General features: G+C 36.7%; 1 protein-coding gene across 7 annotated transcripts in view; it reads left to right on the top strand.

Annotated features, from left to right (window-relative positions):
* Nucleotides 1-18875, top strand: part of RIC8B (RIC8 guanine nucleotide exchange factor B) — a 116453-nt gene that overhangs the window by 57613 nt on the left and 39965 nt on the right. For all 7 annotated transcript variants that reach the window (XR_009702475.1, XR_009702474.1, XR_009702473.1 and 4 more), the window contains exons 5-7: nt 10816-11044; nt 11793-11888; nt 17110-17254. Coding sequence is in view for 2 of the 7 variants with exons in the window: in XM_061204195.1 (XP_061060178.1) it covers nt 10816-11044; nt 11793-11888; nt 17110-17254 (470 nt within the window). In the remaining 5 variants the exon portion in view is untranslated. The remainder of the gene's footprint in view (nt 1-10815; nt 11045-11792; nt 11889-17109; nt 17255-18875) is intronic.

Genomic DNA, 18875 nt, shown 5'->3' with positions numbered 1-18875 from the left:
TGAAAAATACACTAGAAGGAATCAATAGCAGAATAGCTGAGGCAGAAGAACAGATAAAAGACCTGGAAGACAGAACGGTGGGATTCACTGCTGTGGAACAGAATAAAGAAAAAATAATGAAAAGAAATGAAGACAGCCTAAGGGACCTCTGGGACAACATTAAATGCACCAACATTCACATTAAAGGGGTCCCAGAAGGAGAAGAGAGAGAGAAAGGACCCGAGAAAATATTTGAAGAGGTTATAGCTGAAAACTTCCCTAACATGGGAAAGGAAATAGCCACCCAAGTCCAGGAAGCGCAGCAAGTCCCATACAGGATAAACCCAAGGAGAAACACACCAAGAAACACAGTAATCAAATTGACAAAAATTAAAGACAAAGAAAAATTATTGAAAGCAACAAGGGAAAAATGACAAATAACATACAAGGGAACTCCCATAAGGTTAACAGCTGATTTCTCAGCAGAAACTCTACAAGCAAGAAGGGAGTGGCATGACATATTTAAAGTGATGAAAGGGAAGAAATTACACCCAAGATTACTCTACCCGGCAAGGATCTCTATCAGATTTGATGGAGAAATCAAAAGCTTTACAGACAAGCAAAAGCTAAGAGAATTCAGTACCACCAAACCAGCTTTACAACAAATGCTAAAGAAACTTCTCTAGGCGGGAAACACAAGAGAAGAAAAAGACCCACAAAAACAAACCCAAAACAATTAAGAAAATGGTAATAGGAACATACATATCGATAATTACCTTAAACGTGAATGGATTAAATGGTCCAACCAAAAGACACAGGCTTGCTGAATGGATACAAAAACAAGACCCATATATATGCTGTCTACAAGAGACCCACTTCAGACCTAGGGACACAAGCAGACTGAAAGTGAGGGGATGGAAAAAGATATTGTATGCATATGGAAATCAAAAGAAAGCTGGAGTCGCAATACTCATATCAGATAAAATGGACTTTAAAATAAAGAATGTTACAAGAGACAAGGAAGGACACTACATAATGATCAAGGGATCAATCCAAGAAGAAGATATAACAATTATAAATATATATGCTCCCAACATAGGAGCACCTTAATACATAAGGCAACTGCTAACAGCTATAAAAGAGGAAATCGACAGTAACACAATAATAGTGGGGGACTTTAACACCTCACTTACACCAATGGACAGATCATCCAAAATGAAAATAAATAAGGAAACAGAAGCTTTAAATGACACAATAGACCAGACAGATTTAAATGATATTTATAGGACATTCCATCCCAAAACAGCAGATTACACTTTCTTCTCAAGTGCGCATGGAACATTCTCCATGATAGATCACATCTTGGGTCACAAATCAAGCCTCAGTAAATTTAAGAAAATTGGAATCATATCAAGAATCTTTTCTGATCACAACGCTATGAGATTAGAAATCAATTTCAGTGAAAAAGACGTAAAAAACACAAACACATGGAGGCTAAACAATGCGCTACTAAATAACCAAGAGATCACTGAAAAAATCAAAGAGGAAATCAAAAAATACCTAGAGACAAATGACAACGAAAACACGACGATCCAAAACCTATGGGATGCAGCAAAAGCAGTTCTAAGAGGGAAGTATATAGCAATACAAGCCTACCTCAAGAAACAAGAGAAATCTCCAGTAAACAATCTAACCTTACACGTAAAGGAACTAGAGGAAGAAGAACAAACAAAACCCAGAGTTAGTAGAAGGAAGGAAATCATAAAGATCAGAGCAGAAATAAATAGAAACAAAGAAAACAATAGCAAAGATCAATAGAAGTAAAAGCCGCTTCTTTGAGAAGATAAACAAAATTGATAAACCATTAGCCAGACTCATCAAGGAAAAGAGGGAGAGGACTCAAATCAATAAAATTAGAAATGAAAAAGGAGAAGTTACAACAGACACCGCAGAAATACAGAGCATCCTAAGAGACTACTACAAGCAACTCTATGCCAGTAAAATGGACAACCTGGAAGGAATGGACAAATTCTTAGAAAGGTATAACCTTCCAAGACTGAACCAGAAAGAAATAGGAAATATGAACAGACCAATCACAAGTAATGAAATTGAAACTGTGATTAAAAATCTTCCAACAAACAAAAGTCCAGGACCTGATGGCTTCACAGGTGAATTCTGTCAAACATTTAGAGAAGAGCTAACACCTATCCTTCTCAAACTCTTCCAAACAATTGCAGAGGAAGGAACACTCCCAAACTCATTCTATGAGGCCACCATCACCCTGATACCAAAACCAGACAAAGATACTACAAAAAAAGAAAATTACAGACCAATATCACTGATGAATATAGATGCAGAAATCCTCAACAAAATACTAGCAAACAGAATCCAACAGCACATTAAAAGGATCATACACCATGGTCAAGTGCGATTTATCCCAGGGATGCAAGGATTCTTCAATATACGCAAATCAATCAATGTGGTACACCATATTAACAAATTGAAGAATAAAACCATATGATCATCTCAACAGATGCAGAAAAAGCTTTTGACAAAATTCAGCACCCATTTATGATAAAAAGTCTCCTGCAAGTGGGCATAGAGGGAACCTACTTCAACATAATAAAGGCCATATATGACAAACCCACAGCAAACATCATTCTCAATGGTGAAAACCTGAAAGCATTTCCTCTAAGATCAGGAAAAAGACAAGGATGACCACTCTCACCACTGTTATTCAACATAGTTTTGGAAGTCCCAGCCATGGTAATCAGAGAAGAAAAAGAAATAAGAGGAATACGAATTGGAAAAGAAGAAGTAAAACTTTCACTGTTTGCAGATGACATGATACTATACATAGAGAATCCTAAAGATGCCACCAGAAAACTACTAGAGCTAATCAATGAATTTGGTAAAGTTTTAGGATACAATATTAATGCACAGAAATCTCTTGCATTCCTATACACTAATGGTGAAAAATCTGAAAGAGAAATTAAGGAAACACTCCCATTTACCATTGCAACAAAAAGAATAAAATACCTAGGAATAAACCTACCTAAGGAGACAAAAGACCTGTATGCAGAAAACTATAAGATACTGATGAAAGAAAGTAAAGCTGATACAAACAGATGGAGACTTGGATTGGAAGAATCAATATTGTGAAAATGACTATACTACCCAAAGCAATCCACAGATTCAGTGCAATCCCTATCAAATTACCAATGGCATTTTTTACAGGACTAGAAAAAAAAATCCTAAAATTTGTATGGAGACACAAAAGACCCCGAATAGCCAAAGCAGTCTTGAGGGAGAAAAACGGAGCTGGAGGAATGAGACTCCCTGACTTCAGACTATACTACAAAGCTACAGTACTCAAGACAATATGGTACTGGCACAAAAACAGAAATATACATCAGTGCAACAGGATAGAAAGCCCAGAGATAAACCCACACACCTGTAGTCAATCTATGACAAAGGAGGCAGGGATATACAATGGAGAAAATAGAGTCTCTTCAATAAGTAGTGCTGGGAAAACTGGAGAGCTACATGTAAAAGAATGAAATTAGAACACTCCCTAACACCATACACAAAAATAAACTCAAAATGGATTAGGGACCTAAATGTAAGACTGGACACTGTAAAACTCTTAGAGGAAAACATAGGAAGAACACTCTTTGACATAAATCACAGGAAGATCTTCTTTGATCCACCTCCTAGAGTAATGGAAGTAAAACCAAAGTAAATAAATGGGACCTAATGAAACTTAAAAGCTTTTGCAAAGCAAAGGAAACCATAAACAAGACGAAAAGACAACCCTCAGAATGGGAGGAAATATTTGCAGACGAATCAATGGACAAAGGATTAATCTCCAAAATATATAAACAGCTCATGCAGCTCAATATCAAAAAAAGAAACAACCCAATCCAAAAATGGGCAGAAGACCTAGATAGACATTCCTCCAAAGAAGACATACAGATGGCCAAGAAGCACATGAAAAGCTGCTCAACATCACTAATTATTAGAGAAATGCAAATCAAAACTACAATGAGTTATCATCTCACACTGGTTAGAATGGGCATCATCAGACAATCTACAAACAACAAATGCTGGAGAGGGTGTGGAGGAAAGGGAACCCTCTTGCACTGTTGGGGGGAATGTAAATTGATACAGCCACTATGGAGCACAGTATGGAGGTTTCTTAAAAAACTGAAAATAGAATTACCATATGACCCAGCAATCCCACTACTGGGCATATACCCAGAGAAGACCATAATTCAAAAAGACACATGCACCCCAATGTTCTTTGCAGCACTATTTACAATAGCCAGGTCATGGAAGCAACCTAAATGCCCATCGACAGACAAGTGGATAAAGAAGTTGTGGTACACATATACAATGGAATATTACTCAGCCATAAAAAGGAACGAAATTGGGTCATTTGTAGAGACGTGGATGGACCTAGAGACTGTCATACAGAGTGACGTAAGTCAGAAAGAGAAAAACAAGTATCGTATATTAACACATATATGTGGAACCTAGAAAAATGGTACAGATGAACTGGTTTGCAGGGCAGAAATAGAGACACAGACGTAGAGAACAAATGTATGGATACCAAGGGGGGAAGGTGGCAGGGGGTGGTGGTGGTGGTGTGATGAATTGGGAGATTGGGATTAACATATATACACTAATAATGTATAAAATGGATAACTACTAAGAACCTGCTGTATAAAAAAATAAATAAAATTTAAAAATTAAAAAAAAAAAGTACTTACCTCCCTGCTTTTTTTTGTTGTTCTTTGTTTAAACCAGTTCATTTTATCTCACATATTTAAGGGGACAGTTTAGTACCTAATGACACCTCATTACAGTGCTAAGCATAATGTCTGTTTTTTCTAGCTTTATTGAGACATAATTGACATATAACATTGTATACATTTAAGGTGTACAGTGTGTTGATTTGATACACATATTGCAAAATGTAAAATGTAAAAAAAGTAAGCATGTCTTACACATGGCAGACTTCTAATAAATGTTTGAAAATTGGACCATTTCATTTTGGTTTATATTTATTAACTGAGCACTTACTATGTGTCAGGCACTATGTTGAGCTCTAGAGGCAACAAAGATGAATACAGTATAATCTTTTTTCTCCAGGGCTCTCCAACTAGGGGGTAAAAGAGGCTGCTAAGTGAATAAGTGCACTTGTTTTGATGAGTGTTGTGTTAAACATAAACAAGCTTATATAGGTATACAGAAAAAGGAGAGTTTGGAGAGAATGGGGAGAGGGTGTTTTTCTTTTTTTTTTTGTTATTAAAGCTCTTAGCTCTTTAACCTAATTCTCACTGTGAATAACAATTATCTAGGTGAACAGATATTATCTGAACTATAGCTGAGTACCGTGCTAGGTTCTTGAAGGATTCCACACCATAGTGCATAGTCTGGAGGAACATAGAGTATAAATGGGGAAACAAGACATGAATATTCTGAAAAGTTAAATAACAATCAAGATAAGAATAGAAGAGATGTCACAAGATAGTTTTTGAGTAGTTTCCCAGTAAATTAATTATCCAAATAATAATTGCTAATAGAATTCAGATAACATGCTCACTATGGTCTAGCATGATGAGGAAAGTCTTCCTCACGCATACTGTACCTGTTCTCCATCCTCATCCAGACCTCTGGTCCCCTGGTGATTCCTTTTTCTCCTACCTATAAGCCTCCTGAAGGTTTCCTTTCTTCCCTCTCTATTCTAAAGCATTGGTTCATCATTTGGTTCACCTCTCTCTACTCCCTAATTGTCCTGTCCTGCCAGTGTTCAAGCACCTAACCCCAGATCTGTCAGACCACCTTCTTTCTCCAGTTCTAAACTCAAGCTGCTCTGTCCTGTGGGAAAATTTACCTAACCTGACAGATTGGTCCATCCTTTCCACTGCATGCAGAGTTGTTTTTCAAAAAGTAACTCTCTGCTTAGAATCCTCTTGTGGCTCCCCTCTGTCTTTATGATTAAGAGCAAAGTTCTTTTGTCACTATGCATTTATTAATGATCTGCAAACGCATCTGGGAAATTTGTTTTTCTGGCTTCTGCACCTACTCCTTTGCCAGCACAACTCTGGTTTAAGGTCATCAGTAACCCATTTGGCCGTAACGTGTATCTCATCATGGCAATCCCCTTTATAATCCCCCTTCCCCACTCTACTCACACATACACTTTTTTTGTCTTAATGCCTACTAAGGCCCTGTCCTTTAGAGGCCTTGTCCTTTGCTTTAGACTTAGGAACCTGTTTTCATTTCCCCACAGATACCATATTCTCTCATTCTTCCAGATATTTGCTGTTCCCTCCTATAGTATAGTATGTCTCCTGTTCAAAAGCTCCTTAATAGCTGCCATTTACTATGTACCAGGCAGAGTGCTTTGCATGCCTTTTTTCATTTAATCCTCACATCAACCTGATGGGATAAATTTATTTCCCTTTACTTTAGAATTAAGGACACCAAGGCCTAGAATAGGTCATGTAATTTGCCCAAGGCACACTTTTCTAGGAGGCAACTTAGAATTCAACCCATTGCTCTACAAATTATGTTATGCTGTCTTCTCTTAGGAAAAGGAGCATATTTTATTTATTTTTGTATACTTAGCATCTAGTACAAGGCATAGTAAATATTTGTTGAGAATAAAGTGAGGCTTGAGCTAATCTTAAAGAATGAGAACATTCTAAACAGGAGAAAACATGGACAAATAAAGAAATGAGACTATGTCTACAGCACACTTAGAGAACAATGACCAGGTCCCTATGGGTTAACACTTTGCCACCTGGATTTGCTGCTCCAGTCTTCTCTTGCGCTTTGCAATAAACCTCCTCTAGGATCTATCTGATTCTTCTACTATTCTCTCTTGAATCTAGTCTACTCAGGTTTTAGTCCCACTACTCCACCAGAATGGCTATTATTAAGGTCACTTCTGTGTTGCTAAATCCAGTGGACATTTCTCAGTTGTCGTCTTACTTGATCTGTCCACATCATTTGACCACAGGTGATCGCTCCATTCTTACTGATATACTTTCTTCCAGGATACCATCCTATCTTGGTTTCCCTCCTACCTCACTAGTTGTAATTTCTTCCTCTCCCACTCAGCCTCTGGGTGGTAGAGTGCCCCAGGCCTATCTCTCATAGTCTCTCAATCCACACTCACTCCTTTACTGATCTAATCCAGTCTTGGTCTTTAAATACCATCTACATGCTAATGACTCCTCAGTTTATATCTCTAGTCCAGATCTCCCTCCCTGATCTCCCGACTCTTACAGTTAACTTCCTGTTAACATCTCCATTTGGAAGTATAACAGACATTCCAAACTTAACATATCCAAGATTAAACTCTTACTCTTCCCCTGAAATGTTGCTTCTCCTGCAGTGTTTCCCATTTCAATTTATGGCAACTCTCGCTTTCCACTTGCTAAGACTAGAACCTTGGATTCTCACACCCCACAACTAGCCTATCAGGAAATCTTCAAACTGTATCCAGATCTGACCACTGCACTGTTACCACCATGTTCATTCACCTGAGTTGTTATAATAACACCCTAACTGGTTGGTCTTCCTCACCTTTGACGTCCTACTGGTTGTTCTCAACACAGTAGCCAGAGTGATTCTTTTAACATAAGGATAGAGTATATTACTATGCCAAACCCTGTAGTGGTTCCCCATTGCATTCAGGATAAAAACTAAAGTAATAATAGCCTGTAAAACCAATCTGGCCCCCCTGTTACCCAGCTGAGCTCCTGTCCCACTCTTCTCCCTGTGTGTGGTGCTTCAGCCACACCAACTTCATTGCAGTTCTTCATAACATGCCACTGCTCCTGCCCTGGGGCCTTTGCTCCTGCCCTTCCTCCTGGAACGCCCTTTCCGCATGTAGTCACAGGGCTCACTCCCTAACTTCCTTTAAGTCTTTGCTTAAATGACACCATCTCAGTGAGGTCTGTTCAGACTACCCTATTCAAAATTAAAACTCTCATGTCCTGTTTTACCCTCCTGAATTTTACCCTCAGACCATTTATCACCTTCTATTCAATTAACTTTTTTTGTTTGTTTACATTTAATTGACTGTTCTCTACATGCTAGAAAATAAGCTCCAGAAGGGCAGGGATTTATTTCTGCTTTCTTCGTAATACCTGCCTAAAAAATGCCTGGCATAAGTAATTAATAAATAATTACTGAACTGAGTTAGACTAAAGTAAACTTAGGTATTTACATGTGAAAATCTTTTGGAGATCTTGAGGTTCATTTAAGTAGATTTTCCAGCCATGAAAAACGATATGTGAGCCCCAAATGTAAAGAAGATACATTTGACCAGGAAAGTTTGCCAACAGCTGTAGGTCTGCTTGTACTGTTATCATGCTCCTTAGTGTCATCTGGTATTAAATTATGTTTAGCCCCTCGATTGATACAGGCCTGGATTTTAGGTTGCCTTCCTTCTCCCACAACTATCAAGGCTTTAATCAGAGCATTAAGGAGCTCTAAATAGGCCCTGCTTTTGAATCTGCATATCAGAAGGGGGCTGGGAGTATGAGTGGGAGGATGTCATGTCCCAGTGATTAATGATCTCTAGGAAGCTGAAAAGGGGAGAGTAATATACACAGTATTTCTACCCCCTGGAGTAGGAATGCAAACACCATTGTGCGGATCTGTGCATAGTCACTGACTTCCTGGTAGCTGGAGAATTTCATACACTCTTCTACCACAAATAAAACTGTCAGAGAAGTGACAGCTCAAAAAGCTGGCTTTCCTTACTTAAAAAGAATAGCTCAAACACAGTGAGCCAGAAAATTAATTTTGTAGTTGTTTGGGAACCCAGTTGTTTAATAAGAAACGAGAAAATGGGAACTTTTCTTGAAAAGCCTAAAACCTCCAAATATTTGTTGAATCAAACTCTACATTTGGTTTCTTAAATTTACGAAATTCCTGGAAACTGCTTATTTTAAATGAATTTAAAGGGAAGCATTCCTTTGTAATGAAATGCATTGCCTTAAACTTTTCAGTGTGGTCTCTATGGTAGATTCAGAGAATCATACTACTGGTGGACTCCAGCCTATTGCTCTATGTGTTGAAAAAAAACTAACATTTCAAAGTGGCTTTTACAGTTTTAGAAAGTAATTCTAACGTAGAGTTCTATTATTTTTTCTTTTAACCCCAGTGAATCTATGATATTTAATAACCGTTTCCAAATGCTTAAGTCAGAAGTGCAATATTTTTATCTATAGATAAGGAACTACAGATGTTTGCAAAACTTTTAAAAGGAAAGTTTGAGGGAAAAGCATCGTATTTCAGCCAATTGCGATTATTTACAAATAATCAAAATTAGAGACTTTGTTGAATAGTAGTAGTAGTAATAGCAGCAGCAGCAGCAGCAGCAGTAGTAGATTCTTAGTGGGGACAACCAAATAACTTGTATTTTACCAGGAACCATTCACTTATAGGACTTGTTAAATTATTTTTGTTCTTGGTTCTGATTTTTTGGTGCCCTTTACATTACCAGTTATTGTTCTCCATTGTCTACTTTTTCAACTTTGAGTTCTTATGAATTTTTTTTCCCGTAATATAAAAAGAAAGAAAAGAAATATTCATTCTTGGGGAAATGCAGCCACACTTCAGGGTAAAGGAGAGAAAATATTTTGTATTTTATTTCTGTTTTGTTGTTGTTTATTTTGTTTTATATTTGAAGGTGTCACTATAATCTAAATTAAAAGGAACTACTATGGGCTAAATTAAGACAGCATCAGTTAGATTAAGCCCTGAATTTGGTTTCCAAGTGGTTAGACTTTTAAATTATATTTGCAAGAGTTTATTTTTAGTCAGGATGCAGTTATTTTTAGATCTGCTTCTCTGTCACTAGGAAATGTAATGCCTGTCTCTCCATTGTTGTTTATCAGGAAGTTCTGAGGCACAGGCTTTTAAGATCCAGTTAGCACAGAACACCACCTCTCCTTTTAAAAGAAAAAATATGAAATAATGCATGAAGGAAAATATATGAATTGAGAGCATGTCCAATTTTTAAATTGTTAGTGTCAATTAAACACTAACAATTTTTATTTTAATCTCTTACACACTGAGCAACGGAACAAGATTTTTAGGGAATACCAAAAAATACAAGGTTTGGGTTCCCCCTACTGGTGCGCATCCCAGGCTCGTTATTTCATTAATACATAGAAAGAAAGGCCTAGGGGAATAGAGATTCAAAGTAGCTATGTTGGCCTCTTTTAAAGAAATCTGGGGACAAGAGAAGGAGAAAAACACCATTTACCATTTTCTGCAAATGTCTTATGAAATAAGGGATGATCTAAAAATTGTATTTCTATATCTAGAAAGGACAAAATTTAATCCTACAATATTTGGTTTTTAATGTTGTTGCCTCTGTGATAAGCTGCTTATATACAGTGTTTCTCAAATGCTTTATGTTGTAATCTAAGGAATAATAAGACACCAGTGGATCCACAAAAGGATTTAAAATCCCAAGGAAAAACTGCAAAGCTAGTATTGTATCATAATAAAATTAAAGAGCTAGTGTTAAAGCTCACTAATTCCTATTTTAGCATTTCAGAAAGTGACATGACATCATATGATTGTGTCCATTTAACATCTGTTCTTTCTAATTTGTCATGTGTGTATTTGAAACAGTTCTCTTTATTTTCTGTTAGTCAGTAAATGCCAAATAATATTAAAGGCTCATTTTGAAAAAGAAGAATTTTAATTGACTCCTAAAAGTCACTTCTGAACTTATTATGTTTGTGTTTTAAAGGACTAGTCAGTCAAGTTAAAATATTGTCTTTTTAAATTGCTTTTCAGCAATGCAGTCAACCTTTTAAGCAATGTTCCGGTCTCTTGTTTGGATGTTCTCATTTGTCCATTAACCCATGAAGAAACAGCCCCAGAAGCAACGACACTAGATGAACTGCCCAGTGATAAAACAGCTGAGAAAGAAACAGTTTTGAAAAATAATGCCATGGTATACAATGGTATGAATATGGAGGCCATTCATGTTTTACTCAGTTTTATGGAGAAGAGAATAGACAAGGTAAGACTGATAAAATTGAGAAGATGCTTCTAAAGAATGTAATTGTACACACATACAGACATCACAGGATGTGATTTTTGAATCTAAGCTTTTTTTTTATAGCTGACATCTTGCATAATTATTTATACTCCAGAAAGTATTTTACTGTAGTAAATGATAAATTGCTGAAACGAAGTGAATTTATTTGTTTAAAGCTGAAAATTGTGTTGATGCGACACCAAAATTGTGACTAGTGCCTGAAAACAAAGGAAAAAGTAATTACTTTTCTATGTAGGTATTTTGTAAGTTCCAGAAGTAAAAATTATCTCCCCCCCAAAACTTGATGATAACTACTTTCCATAACACCTAAAAGACATCTTTAAAAGAAAATTGTCAACTTTCCATTTGTTGTAAGCTGCTTATTTTCTCTTTTCTGTCACTTGCTTTGTCGAGTATCTATATTAAAAGGCAGCAAGTTAGGATGGGTTGGTCATCAAAACCTTCGCCTTGTTTAAGCCCATTTGCTGAGCCAGTGAGGGCCCTACAAAATGTAGAAAAATCCAGGAAGGATAAAAATGGGCATTAGTAAACATGAAGATAACTAATGAAATGGAAATATTTTTAGGAAAATAATTTTTAAAATAGTTTGTACAGCTTTGGTAACAAAGTGTCTCCCTCTCAAAAAAAGAGTATTAATATACTCAGTTATATGAAGAAAAGTAAACTGTTAAAAACTAAACTAATGCAGCATGTATGGTTTTCTTTGTAGGGAAGCAGCTATAGAGAGGGTCTAACTCCAGTTCTCAGCTTATTAACAGAATGTTCCCGAGCCCATCGAAACATCAGAAAATTTCTCAAAGATCAGGTAACTGTTTAATGCATATTAACATCTCAAAGTTAATCTTATATGTGTTTTTTAACATAAAATTAATGAGTCGAATTCTTTCACAGTCGTTTTCTTTCAGAATATCAGAAACTCAAAAAAGTTAGTGTTAAATCTTTGAAATCTTCCTAATCCAGAAATAAGTGACCCTGTCTATTTTTTTGACTCATTCATTCATTTACTCAACAAATGTTTATTGAGATCTGTGAGCTGTATTCTAAGCATTGAAATACAAATGAAGTCTTTGCTTTGTGGAGTTTCCCTTATTGTAGGGGGACAAAAAGTAAACAAATAAATGTATGATACAATGGCAAGTGGTGATAAGTGTTCAGAAGAAAGATACAGGGGAAGGGAAAACTTAAGGGAATAAGGAGGAGCCTCTCTGAGGAAATGACATTTGAGCAGAAACTTGGATAAGTAAGGAAAGGATCTTTGAGAATATCTGGAAGAGGATATTCTCTGAGAATAGTTCTGAGAATATTCTGGAAGAGGAATGTACCAGACAGAACGAATTCGAAGTCCCTGGATGAGAGGATGCTTTGGTATGCTTAAGGAAAAGCAAGAAGGCTAGAGAACATTGTGCGAGGGGGAGAGTGGTAGATGAAGTAAAAGAGGTAAGCAAGAACCAAATAACGTAAGGTTGTATAGGACTTTTGATTTTCTTCTAAGTGAGAAGGGAGAGCATTGGACTGTTCTGAGAAGGGACGTGATGTGACCTCATTTATATTTAAAGATATTCTGGCTACTATATATAAGATAGACTAAAGGAGTGTGAGTAGATGTGAGGAGACCAGCCCAAAAGAGAGCTGATGATGAAGGTTCGGAGTAAGATGGTAGTAGTTGGAGTTCATGGTAAGAAGTCATCTTTCTACCTCTGCATCTACTGTCTGTCTGCATCTATCTGTACCCCCATGTCCTTTGTCTCCCCCCCTCTATCACAAGGGATGAATTGTCCCTGCTTCCTTCTGTGGCCAGCCTCTGCACTCATATCCTGGATACCTTTCCCTCTCACCTCGAGAACTTTGCTCCTGCATTTACTCCCTCTCTTTCTTCTTACATTAATCTTTTTTTTTTTTTTAATGTACTGGATCATTTTTGTCTGCACCCAAACACATCTTCCATCTTAAAAGCAGAAAAACCTTCCCTTAATCCCACTTCTCAAGCTGCCTCTCCATTTCTCTTCTCTTCTTTATGCAGTGTTCCTCAGGACAGTTTTCTGTGCTCACCCGCCCTCTTCTTTTTACTCATTTTGATTCTCTTCTGAACCCACTGTAATTAGGTTTTCATGCTTTTCATTCTACTACAAAGGTGTTTGTCAAACATCATCAACCCGATATTGCCAAATCTAATAGTTCTCAAATCTTTTTTTTATTCCCCCGTAACATTTTGATGTAATTAAGTATTCTCTCCTACTTGAAGTACCTTCTTCACTTGGTGTCTAGGACACAACAGGGAACTTCTTCTTTGCAGTGTTTGAGCTCCCCAAGGCAATATTATCTTTGTCTCCATTTCTACTCTCTTGTTGGTCTCATTCAACAGTCATGGTTTTGAAAGTCATCTATTCACTGATGACTCGCAAATTTCTATCTCTACTCTTGACCTGTCCCCGAAGCTCCAGACTTATATAACATACTGCCTACTCATCTCCTCCCCTTGGATGTGTAGTAGGTATCTTAAGTTTAACGTATCCCAAACTAATCTCTTGATTTCCCATCCCTCCCCACCCTCTGTCTTCCCCTTCTTTCCTCATTCACTACATGGTACCACCATTCACCCCGTTGTTCATTTATTGCCATATAGAATTTCTCTTAATAAATTAACTAGGTTCATTTTCCCCCATATGTTTATGGTCAAGATTTAATAAGCACTTTACTGTGTGTAGAGCACATTAATAGATATTGCTGATAAGGAGAAATTAGAAAGTAGGGACTCTTATCTTTGAAGAATTTATAGTCTATTGGAAGACTAGCTACCATCAAAGCATGAATAATCATTTAAGCAAAATAAATTAGTTAATTGATGAATTAAGGTCATTTCCAAGTTTGATTATTTTAAGACATTCTATCATGACTAGGAGGACTTGGTGGAGAATAATAAATGAAAATACTTTGTGTTCTATATTTTAGCTTTTTCACAGAGGAGATCCACGTTCAACTAAACTGTTTAGATTTTGCCATCTCTAACCAGGATAGCCCCCCCCAAAATCTGTTTGTTAAATAGATTATTTATATGAAGGTCTTGGACTATACATTATGTAGATACAAAAGATTGTGAGACCCACTCCTTATCCTCAAAGAAATACTACAGTACAGATAAAGAAGGAGACATGACAAGTAAAAGATAACTAAAGAAAGATACAAGGCACAATACAGAAATCAACTTTCCTTCTGAGGAAGATGCACTATAGACTATGAGGATCAAGAAGGGCAGAACTTAAAGTAACAGATGATTAACTTTGATAATAGTGTAAATGGAACCATGGCTAATTAATTATTGTGCCCCATAGTTAATACCTGATTAAATCCAACTCGTGCATACCCAAACTAAATTGGTCTTGAGTATTCAGTATTTGGGCAGGTAGAAAGAGAACAGATGGTAGAAATTACTGATTCAGGTTGGATTCATCTGGAGAGGCTAATAGAAGTGATGAAGATTCTATGGATTTGAAAGAGGAACTGGACAAGATTTCTCAAAGAAAAGAAAAAATTTAATAGAGGGTAGTATTTGGGGGGAAATAGAAATGCTCCATACATATGCAGTTTGGGCATGATATGTAACAATAAAAACTACAAAATTTCACTTCAAAAACTTGTTAAGGAACCCAAAACATAGCTAAGAGAATTTTTGTGCGATAACCTTTACTAATAGATACTATACTCTGGAACTGTAGGTACATACCACATGAAATCATTTGTTACATGTCTCATTCCTCTAGAAATGGGAGATAAACTCAGTATGGTTGGCTGAATCAAATAATAAGAATTTATTGTGCAATTACTTTGTGCCTACCGGGCACAAAGAGAATTTTGTTCTATCCTACCAGAGATATTGAAAGACGGATTCTATAAACACTTTGGGCAGATTACTCAGTTTTCTGAGATTTAGTTTCTGGGTTTTTTTCACAGCTGTATCTCCAGGGCTTCCAGTACCTCCTGATACATGGTAGGCACTCAGTATAGAAAGAGATAAGGAAGGAAGGAAGTCAGCTGAATGGATTAAATAAAAAATAATATACACATAAAGAGTCTGGTATAGTAAATTATAATTTGACTTTGTGTCTATCTTCATTTCCTAGCATAGTGCCTAGCTTATAGAAGGCACTTTTAAAAAGCTACTGGAATTAATTCATTCTTCCTTCAATCATCAAATATTTATCGAAACCTGTAATATGCCGGGCACTGAGAGCGGTACACAAAACAGAAAGAAATCCCTGCCCCCATGGAACTGACTTGTGGAAAAAGGCAGACAATAAAGAAAGAAATATATACTGTGTTAGGTGGTGATAAGTGCTATGAGGAAGATTAAAGCAGAGGGAGGGGGATAAAAAAAGAGAATGCTGAAGGTTAATTATATAGGGTGGTCAGGGAATGTCTTCCTATAAATGACATTTGAACAGAGACCTGAAGAAAGTAAGGGAATGAGCCAAGCCAGTTTCCAGAAAAAGAGTTTCTGGGCAGAGGGAGCAGCAAATGCAAAGACCATGAGGTAGGAAGGTGCTCGGTGAGTATAAGGAGTTCCATGGAGGTTTGTGAGACTATAGTAGTGTAAGCAAGGAATATAATAGAAATTAAGTCAGAAAAGTAGCAGGAAGCCACATTATGTGAAACCTAAGGAATTTGGAAGGACCTCGTCTTTTACTATGAGTGAGATGAGAAGCCATGGGAACTGGAGGACTTTGAGAAGAGGAATGACATGATCTGACTTTCAAAGGATCATCCTAGCTGCTATGTAGAGAATAGATCATAGAAGGACCAGGATGGAAGCAGGGATGACTTAGGAGACTGTGGTAATAGTTCAGATGAGAAATATTGGTAGCTTGAATTTGGTAATACTAGAGGAGATAGTGAGAAGTGGTTGGGTTATGGATATAATTCAAAGGTACAGCCAGAATAATTTGCTGATGGATTGGATGTGGGATGTGAAAGAGAGGAATCAAGGCTGTTTCCAAGGTGTTTGCAGTAAACAGTTGGAAGAACAGACTTGCTTTTTAATGAGATGGAAAACTGTAGAAGGAACAGCTTTGTTGGGCGCTTCAATATTCTGCTTAGGACATGCTAAATTTGAGAAGCCTATAAAAGTCTGGAGGTCATGGAAGAAATCAAGATAGACATATACTTTAGGGAGTTATCAGTAAATAGAGACCATACAAAGCCGTAAAACTGGATGAGATCACCAATAGAGAGTGAAAATAGTAAAGAAATGTTTCCCAAGAACTTAACCCTTGAATATTCCAGCACTTAAAAACAAAAGGATAAAAGAGAACTGGCACAGAGGCTAAGATGAAGCAACCAGTGTGGAGAACCAAAAGAGGAGGGGTCTGGGTGGATGCATGGATGGGTGAGTGAGTGAGCAAACAAACAGATAAACCAAGCAAGTCATGTCATCCCTCTGAGGATCAGTCTATAAAATAGGGATGATAGTGATGTTACTACCTCCTTTGCAAGGTTCCTGTGAGGGTTGATTAGAGAGAATGTATGCATATCATCTATTACAGCAACTAGCACATAGGAAGTACTCAATAATTAATAACCATTTTATTATAAAATAAAACAACTAGAAAACATATGTACAGGGTTTTGGGTTTTTTTTAGTAAATAATGAAAATGCTGCAGGAATTAAAAGAAGGGAAAAATCAATATGAGTCAGGGTATTAAGGAAGAAAGAGAAATTTGACCCAGACTTTAACATGGATTTTGATAGAGGCAGCAGGGGCATTCCAGGTGCCGAGATGAGTAAAAACTCAGGAATGGGTTTGAATATATCATGGTGGTACAGTGAAGAGATGTTTCACTTCAAATGAAATTTCATTACAGGCATGAACTTATTTGAGGTTTGTTTTTTGTTTAGCTTTTTTCTATTTGGAAGCAAACCTATTTATTTTTTAATGTTTTTTCTACTCTTACAAAACTAAGCTCGGTTGGTACCATTCTCACTTACTCTAATACTTAAACGATTGATGATGGTTTTGCATTTGTGCCATTAGGTTTTACCACCATTGAGGGATGTGACAAATCGACCTGAAGTTGGCTCAACTGTGAGAAATAAGCTGGTGCGCCTCATGACACATGTTGACCTGGGAGTCAAGCAAATTGCTGCTGAATTCCTTTTTGTCCTTTGCAAAGAGAGAGGTAGGTTAAACTCTCTTTGCCCTCTACTTTTTCATCTTTCTGAGGGAATTTGAGAAATGTTTCTGTTATTAGTGGCCATCTCATTCCACTCTTTTCAGAGCTTATTCTCTATCTGTTCCATTAGAGGGCTTGAGCAGATAATAAAAATTAATAATTTAAAAGCATTTTCTACATGCTTCTGAATTCATTGAGACATGCAGGCAGATACACTACCAAACACGCTCACGTTTAAACTTTGCCTTCTGTCTCCTTAACCCAGGCTTCTTAATCTTGATGAGTCAGGACCTGGAGCCATTCTGAAAAATCTGCTTAAGTAATTCAGGTGCTAATATTTTGATAACCAGGCAAAGGCCTGGGTTAGTTCCACTTTTTAATTCCTCTTGGAATTAAAGCTATAGGAGTTTTGGTTTCTTCATTAAGTTCTTTAATCAATAAATGCATAAGATAAACCTCTTACCCTTGAGATGAGGGTAAGACAGAAGTAGAGAGAAACTAAAAAGTAACTATACTATAATAAATACTATTTTACAAGTATGTATAAAGTGATTGTCTTCTGAGATACATCTAACAATTTAAAATATTTCCTTAAATTATATGGATTATTTTGCTCTACAAAAGTTCTCCAAACAAGGAACTTTAACCAAGTTATTCAGATATTCTTACTATTTCTTTCTGCATCTCCTGGTTTATAAAAGTACTAGTGTAAAAGTCCCAACTAAGCAGATTTTATATTACACTTTTTTAAGTACCCTAGTTTTGTGAGAGAGATAACTTAGAAGTGAAAAACTTCACTCACTTCTCTCAAAATCTTCAGTCAGTTGAATTCTTTTCTCCCCTGCCAGCTTTATTGAGGTATGATTGACAAATAAAATTATATCTATTTAAAGTATACAACATGATGATTTGATACACATATACATTGTGAAATGATTACCACAGTCAGGTTAATTAACACATTCACCACCTCACATAGTTACGTGTGTGTGTGTGTGTGTGTGTGTGGTGTGAGAACACTTAATATTTACTCTCTTAGCAAATTTCAAGTGTATAATAAAGTATTATTAACTATAGTCATCATGCTGTATATTAGATCCCCAGAACTTATTAATCTTATAACTGAACTTATTCATCTTATAACTTGCACCCTTTGACCAGATCTCCCTGTTTCTCTACCCTCTATTCCCTGGTAACCACTGTTCTACTCTCTGTTTCTATGAGTTTGATTTTTTTTTTCAGATTCTACATATAAGTGAGATCTACAGTATTTGCCTTTGTCTGGCTTATTCACTTAGCATAATGTTCTCTAGGTTCATCCATGTTGTTGCAAATAGTAGGATTTCCTTTGTCATGGCTGAATAATATTCATTTTATATACAGTTGACCCTTGACCAACACAAGTTTGAACTGCTCGGGTTCACTTAGATATGGATATTTTTCAGTAAATACACAGTACAGTACTGCATGATCCATAGTAGGTTGGACCCACAGTTAGTTGGATCTGTGGATGTGGAGCCACAGAATCAGAGATCAGACTATCAAATTATACACAGATTTTCGACTGCATAAAGGGTAGGCGTCCCTAACCCTAGCATTCCTTAAGGGTCAACTGTGTGTGTGTGTG

This window comes from Eubalaena glacialis, chromosome 11 (assembly GCF_028564815.1).
Source record: "Eubalaena glacialis isolate mEubGla1 chromosome 11, mEubGla1.1.hap2.+ XY, whole genome shotgun sequence".
Taxonomy (NCBI): Eukaryota; Metazoa; Chordata; class Mammalia; order Artiodactyla; family Balaenidae; genus Eubalaena; species Eubalaena glacialis.
This window is presented reverse-complemented; position numbering and strand designations above follow the sequence as displayed.